General features: G+C 44.8%; 1 protein-coding gene across 1 annotated transcript in view; it reads right to left on the bottom strand.

The window, feature by feature from the left end:
• Positions 1 to 2,066: 2,066 nt before the first annotated feature.
• Positions 2,067 to 7,535, bottom strand: part of nox5 (NADPH oxidase, EF-hand calcium binding domain 5) — a 28,601-nt gene continuing 23,132 nt past the window's right edge. Inside the window, exons 12-17 of the mRNA XM_061221641.1 lie at positions 6,967 to 7,011; positions 6,003 to 6,127; positions 4,578 to 4,662; positions 4,354 to 4,453; positions 3,827 to 3,993; positions 2,067 to 3,186 (exon numbers count right to left, since the gene is read on the bottom strand). Of these exons, the coding sequence (XP_061077625.1) occupies positions 3,055 to 3,186; positions 3,827 to 3,993; positions 4,354 to 4,453; positions 4,578 to 4,662; positions 6,003 to 6,127; positions 6,967 to 7,011 (654 nt within the window). The 3' untranslated portion in view covers positions 2,067 to 3,054. The remainder of the gene's footprint in view (positions 3,187 to 3,826; positions 3,994 to 4,353; positions 4,454 to 4,577; positions 4,663 to 6,002; positions 6,128 to 6,966; positions 7,012 to 7,535) is intronic.

The raw sequence follows: 7,535 nt of genomic DNA, 5'->3' as shown, positions 1-7,535 counted from the left end.
GTCAAACCACTAAGTGGATGAGCTTTAGCTCTGCCTGCACCAACCTGCATCCAAATTGAGTTTTTATGGTATTTTCATGTGGTAATAGCCGAGGAAAGAGAAGATGAAATTGAGATACAAGGGCTTGCATGTGTTACAGTGATCCGGCCTTGCATGAATCACCGGCCAGTTCTGCATCATCCTCTGACTGAGGCAACCTGTGACACTGAAATACTTTGCCCCGCATACAAAGGCCCTGCTTACTGTCATATCTGATACAGGTGACGAATGGGCCGACTCTGTATCTGATGTACGGTACGTGCTCGTCTGTGCGCGCTGGGTTTTTAATGTCTTCCGTTCATTTGAACAGAGATGCCATTCCCCCTAGCTGTTGTGTGCAATACCCCAGCAGCATTGTTACAATATCAGCTCTGCAACAGGCTGTCTCACCTGGTCATTACGGGATGTTATTTGTCAATAGGAACAGGAGACAGAAGAATCGCATGCTGGAGGGCTTACGTTCAGACCCGATACCATGCTAAACCCCAGACTACCTCCGGGTGCCATTGAAATTGGATTTGGACAAAGCCGATCGACGTTCGATTTTCTTGTCTTCAGATTGCAGTCATCAAATGTGTCAGATTTGTCAAGTAATTGGATATACAGTCTATGCTGCTGCAGTACTGTGAATCCTCAACCAAGTCAGAGATGGAATGCATGATATCATCGTTGGGTGAATGATTTAACTTTTATATGCTTATTATATTGCAATGGCATCGCTGTATCATACACACTTATTCCTGTAAGACATGGGGTAATGTACAGTAAGCCTTGCAGAAAGGATATATCCGGGGCCTTCGGGGATATGATTGGACTTCCTGGAGTATCACATGCAGTAGTAGGTGTGTCAGGTGCTTTGTGGATGTGTGGTACAATGGTGGTCACAGGTATCCGGTATGTGTGATGTGCAATTTACCGCTCTGTTTAGCTCTGTCTCGGTGCTTAAGGAAGGGCTCTGAAACTGAGGAATGAGTTCCGGCAGCAGTGGTCTCAGTGAAGTCGTTTGGGCCGGTGTAACTCCACCCAGCAGACCGATTCGACAGCAATATTTGTTTTGCAGAGCGCTTGCTCCCAGATTGGTCATTGGTAAGACAAATCACGTAAGTGCCTCCAGCACACTCCTTTCAGTGGGGAAATTAAGGCTATTGCATGTGTGTGTGTGTGGGTGTGGATGTGTGTGTGTGTGTGTGTGTGTGTGTGTGTGGGGGTGCATGCATTAGTGTGTGTACATGAGTGTGTGTGGATGTGTGTGTGTGAGTGTGTGAGTGGGTGCACGCATGCCTGTGTGTGTGCATGAGTGTGTGTGTGTGTGTGTGTGTGTGCATGAGTGTGTGTGTGTGTGTGTGTGTGCATGAGTGTGAGTGTGTGCACATGAATGTGAATGTGTCTCTGTGTATGTGAATGTGGTACTGGGGGCCTGTATCATTTCCTCTGGTTATGATGCAGTCTCTCAAAGTGCAAATAATAGCAGTGTTCACATCTCATCCGTGAACAACACAATCACACAGTCAGCGTGCCCTCCCATCAAGCCAAGAAAAAGTAGGTGTAGAGTCTCTCATTACTGGGGCTCCGTGCGCTCGTAACGTGGGAAGCGTTTACGCCCCCTCCACACTCGCCCTCCACAGAAATGAGCAAATGAGGAGACGCGGTGCTGTAAACAATACAAACGACTGGTCTCGGAGTGATTGTTTAAACCACGTCCTCGTCTTCAGCTCAGACAGCCCGCATCGATCTGCCCTCTTCAGAAATGACAGGTTTTTAGCTAATCTGCCAGAGAGTTCTGTGCTTAAAGACCCTTTGGATCTGGCTCACTCACTCGAGCGTCAGAAAAACAAAAAAAACGGCGCAAATGTCATCTGTGGCGGTGGCATCACTGAGGGAGGACCTGGCACTCGTAAAGAGAGGCTGTTCCCTGTGCAAACCTTATCTCGCATGTTCTGCCAGAAGGGTGACATTTACCTCTCGACCGCTCAAGTGGAATTCATGGACTGAATAAAAAGGCATTTAAATGTTTTCCTATTTTATTCCTACGTGAGATATTCAGTGCTTGCAAGCACCTAATAACAGGGGGGAATATTCCAGAAGATTCACAGTCACGCTGAAGTGGACAGAATCTATCAATAGCTAATGGGACATTTTGTTTTCTTTCTTATTAGGAGACGCCCTCTTGTGACGAACACATGTTACTACACGGGACTACTGTCATCACAAATAGCCTGTAGCTTAAAAACAAATACAGTTACAAAAGCCTATGGTTACACAGATCAAGATTCACAAAGAGTCCTCTAAATGTTATTTACAATTACAAGACAGAATACTCCTAATACTGTATATTTGAACATATACACAATGTTAAATTAATTGCACAGGGTACTAAAATAAATAAATAACGTTTTCATCATTTGGAGGGATACATTTTTTAAAAAATGTGTCTTTTCAGCATGACTGAATTGCAATGCATTTTCTCTCATTATCTCAACCACATACTCAAAGTGCTTGTGCACCACATAATGGACATTATTCCTCAATTCTAGAATCTGAGCGTCATTTACATCATGTCAAGGTAACACGATGTTTGTAACATAATTAGCAACCTTATCAATTTATTCAATTTAAACTACTTGGCTAAGCCTCAAAGCTTATTATTTACAGCCGATTGCAATGGTAATTTGTCAGTAGTCCATTGGGGTTTGGCAAAGTCACAGGTATGGATGACCCACAGCACACAGCTGAAGATACACCCAGGACAGGACAGGATAGGGCAGCTCAGGGCAGGACAGAGCAGGACAGGGCAGCTCAGGGTAGGACAGGGCAGCTTAGGGCAGGACAGGGCAGGACAGAGCAGCTCAGGGCAGGACAGGGCAGCTCAGGGCAGGACAGGGCAGCTCAGGGCAAGACAGGGCAGCTCAGGGCAGGACAGGGCAGCTCAGGGCAGCTCAGGGCAGGACAGGGCAGCTCAGGGCAGGACAGGGCAGCTCAGGGCAGCTCAGGGCAGGTTCGGGGGCCTGGACACTCTCAGAAGTTCTCTTTGTAGAACTTGAAGGCGAATTTCTCGCAGTGGGCTTTGATGACCTTGGCGAGGGCCGGGGAGCCGCAGTAGAACACGTGACACTTGCCCTTCTTCTCCTCCGCTATCTTCTGGAACACCTGCGGGTCGTTTCGTGAACGTCAGGTGCTGCAACGTACGCTGACAAATTAGTGAGGAAACGAGCACTATCCTCACCTCCATTTCCTTTACAGCAGGGGCACTATCCTCACCTCCATTTCCTTTACAGCAGGGGCACTATCCTCACCTCCATTTCCTTTACAGCAGGGCTTTTGGTGTACTGATTTATTTTTTGTGATTGGTTTATTCATTGGTAATTATGTTATTTCTGCCTGCGTAGTTATTTAAAACACTCAAAATGGCTCTTAGTACTTTTATTTATGCAATATTACTCTGCAATTAACTGTGCATCTCATACCAGTTGCTGATGATGAATGTCATTTTAAACTGAGAATAAAGAAAGTAGTCTCAAATATATATCTTGTTCTTTAGGGTCATGGCAATATCCATTACAAAAACTGAATGTTATGTGGCTTTATTCAACAGAAAAGTATATGTATGAAAACATAACCAATTGTTTCATTTCGCATTGTTACAAACATTGAGCTGTTCCTTGAAACTCCTTGAAAGATATCTCAATCAGGAGTGAAACGCACTGCTGCCCCCCTGTGGATACATGTGATATTGCAGTTCAGATCGCCTTTGCTTGTAGAGTGGAAACGTATCCATTAATAAACCCACCTTGCCCCACTCAGGCCTCCCCGGCTGGGTGCGGGTACGCAGCCCGGTAATGGAGTCCACCTTCTCCTTCTTGGCCAGTAGGTCCAGCGCCATCTGCAGGCCAATTGCCTTCATGTCGTTTTTACTCAGAGCCGAGGTCATGTACATGTGCATCTCCAAGAATCGGCCTGTGAGCACACACATGCGCATTTTCACAATGGACACACAAGAGGATGGCCAGGTTACAACTTGCTAAGGAGTACCTCAAAGAGCCTGCAGAGTTCTGGACAACTGTTCTGGCTCTTGTGGACAGATGAGCAAGAGCAATGTGAGCAGGCCAAAGGGAACTGTCTAACATCTAACTGTCCCCACCGCCTTCTGTTAAACATAGTAGTAGGGGTGTTTGTAGGTAGTTTGGGCCTGCATGGCTTGTCTTCATTGGTAATGCAATCGCTGATAACAGCAGCAGAATGGATTCTGAAGTGTGCAGAAGCATCGTATCTGCTTAATCAAATCCCTCTCACACACTCTTTCTCACACTTTCTCACCCTCTGGTTCAGAATCTGCCTGATCCATCTCCAATTTTGTCAGCAGACTCACAAACCATTCAAAGGACTTCTGGTCACGGTTGATCCAGATGAAGTCCACCTAGGTGGAGGCCACAAATAACACAAACTGAAATGTCACGTTTGAACCGAACCCACATTCACCCCCCCCCCCCAGTCCCCCCCCCCAGTCCCCCCCCCAGTCCCCAATGTTCTGACAGACTTACCTTCCGTAACTTCATCTCGCTGTCTTTGATGGTCTCACACCAGGAGTAGCTGCAGTTCGGGCAGTTCTGCTTCCTCATGCGGTAGCTGTGGTCAACAGCAACACACTGTACTCACAGGACTACAAATCCTGTCATAGGAAAACTACTGTATATCACCACTTTTAAACAGAAAGCTTGCCTCATCCGTTGTGTACCTCAGTGCTTTGTGGCTATGTGACTCAAAACACCTAGTGTATTCAAAACACCTTGCAACAAAGATGTATCTGTAATGTAATGTAATATGACATCCATCCATCCATCCATTATCTTAACCCGCTTATCCTGAACAGGGTCGCAGGGGGCTGGAGCCTATCCCAGCATACATTGGGCGAAAGGCAGGAATACACCCTGGACAGGTCGCCAGTCCATCGCAGGGCACACACCATTCACTCACACACTCATACCTATGGGCAATTTAGACTTTCCAATCAGTCTAACCTGCATGTCTTTTGGACAGTGGGAGGAATGTAATATGACATGGTAATGAAAATATTTGTGTCATTGACTGTTAACTTGCCTTCAGAGGCTAATTGTAACAGTGTGAATATGAAGCTTTTGGTGCCACTCTGATTCTGCGCCAGTGTGTAGAGTCTCAAGGGTACAGTGTGATGATGTAGTTTAAGTGCCGATATGTGTTTTGAGTGTGAAATCTCACCCTGTGTTCACACGCTAGCACTCATCAGGGCGAAACTTCCCTTATCTATCATGGGAACATATTTAAAAAGGCTGCTACTGTGCAACTTTGGCCAGTGCGGTGGAATTGATTGCCATGGTGGCCTGGGCATAGATAGAACACTCCTCCACATGCAGCCAATCAGTGCATGTCACTGTTTCAAATCTGAAAGCATTAGATTTCAAATCTTGGGCTTGAACATGTGTAATTGGAAACATTTTCTTTCCATCAATATCTGAACACAGGGTCAATGTGGTGTGTGTGGAGTGTGTGCATCAGTGATGTGTGTGGAGTGTGTATATCAGTGTGTTGATATGTGTGTGTGGAGTGTGTGTATCAGTGTGTTGATATGTGTGGAGTGTGTGTATCAGTGTGTTCCTGTGTGTGTAGTGTGTGTATCAGTGTGTTGAAAGTGTGTGGAGTGTGTGTATCAGTGTGTTGATAAGTGTGGAGTGTGTGTATCAGTGTGTTGATATGTGTGTGTAGTGTGTGTATCAGTGTGTTGCTGTGTGTGTAGTGTATGAATCAGTGTGTTGATAAGTGTGGAGTGTGTGTATCAGTGTGTTGGTGTGTGTGGAGTGTGTGTATCAGTGTGTTGATATGTGTGTGTAGTGTGTGTATCAGTGTGTTGATATGTGTGTGTAGTGTGTGTATCAGTGTGTTGATATGTGTGTGTAGTGTGTGTATCAGTGCTTCTCGGACACCAGGCTCACCGGTACATGATGCTCTGCAGGATAGAGGCAAAGGGTGTGATCCCAATCCCTGCTCCAATCAGGACTGCATGCTCAGAAGCAAAGATCTGCCTCGTAGGGGTGCCGTAAGGCCCGTCCACATAACACTGACACACACAGGAGTCACAGAACACAACACTGTCACAGGGCACTCCCAGCCATTACATGAACACAGCATATTCCAAAATCACATCGTTCAAGTGAAATTTTTCACGGGAATACTCTAATATTCACTCAGTGAGCACTTTATTAGGTATTTACTAGACTTATTTTTTTTTACTTATTAGTCTTCTGCTGCAGTAGCCTATCCACTAAAGAGGTTTGACGCATTGTGTGTTCAGAGATGCTCTTCTGCATACCACTGTTATAATGTGTGGTAATTTGCGTTACTGTCAGCTTTGACCAGTCTGACCCTTCTCCACTGACCACTAACCATTAACAAGGTGTTTTTGCCCACAGATCTGCTGTTTACTGGATGTTTTTTTGTTTTTCACACCATTCTCTGCAAACTCTAGAGACTGTTGTCCATGAAAATCACAGTAATCATCAGCAGTTTCTGAGATACTCAAGCCACCCAGTCTGGCACCAACAATCATTCCACAGTCAAAGTCACTTAGATCCCACTTTCTTCCCAATTCTGACATTTGATCTGAAAAACAGCTTAATCTCTTGACCATGGCTGCATGCTTTTATACATTTAGTTGCTGCCACATGATTAGCTGATTAAATATTTGCATTAACAAGCCGTTGTACAGGTCTACCAAATAAAGTGCTCAGTGAGTGTACAGTATATTTCACTTCTACTTCTACGGTATAATATGTGACAAATTAAATATGTATCCCAGAGCTCCCTTGTTAATTTACATTTCAAAAGCAAAAAGACATGTAACATGAAAGCACATTAAAGCACATTCATTCAGTAATAGCCCATTAAAGCAGTACTCACCTTTATGTTACAAAATCTATGATTGTCGCTTAGTTTTGCAGAGATCTGTGGGTTTAAATGACACTGGTTTTTTCAGGAAGACCACAATACATCCCATTGACAACAACACACATCAGCAGAGTGGGTAGGATAAAAAGAGCCTACACAAACAAGGTTAGAGATGACCAATGCAAAGTACAAAACTGACTGATCTACAATCAGTCTCAACCATCAAAAGAAATACAAAAATAAGTATGATTTATCATAAGAAGATGGGGCAGTAACAATCATGAACAATATTCAGTGTGTGATGACAAAGTTATGATTCCAACTGACAATATAAAAATGATTCAATAGGATAAAAGAAAATTCTATTGCAGCTGCAGCCATCTCACACTAAAGAGCTGAGCTTTTTGAAAGAGCTTTTTAAACAAAAGGTCATTGAGTGAAGTGGGGTCAGCCCATTGCCTTTGGCAGAGCACCAACAGTCCCTGTCCTGGGCCCATTGTCCCCTTTTGGCATTGTCTGTTTGGCCTGGGAAAGCTGACTAGCACAGTATTTGGACCAGGCCCCAGAATAAGACTGCTGCT

Source organism: Conger conger, chromosome 15 (assembly GCF_963514075.1).
Source record: "Conger conger chromosome 15, fConCon1.1, whole genome shotgun sequence".
Classification (NCBI taxonomy): domain Eukaryota; kingdom Metazoa; phylum Chordata; class Actinopteri; order Anguilliformes; family Congridae; genus Conger; species Conger conger.
The sequence above is the reverse complement of the archived record's forward strand: the minus strand, read 5'-3'. Positions and strand labels throughout refer to the sequence as shown.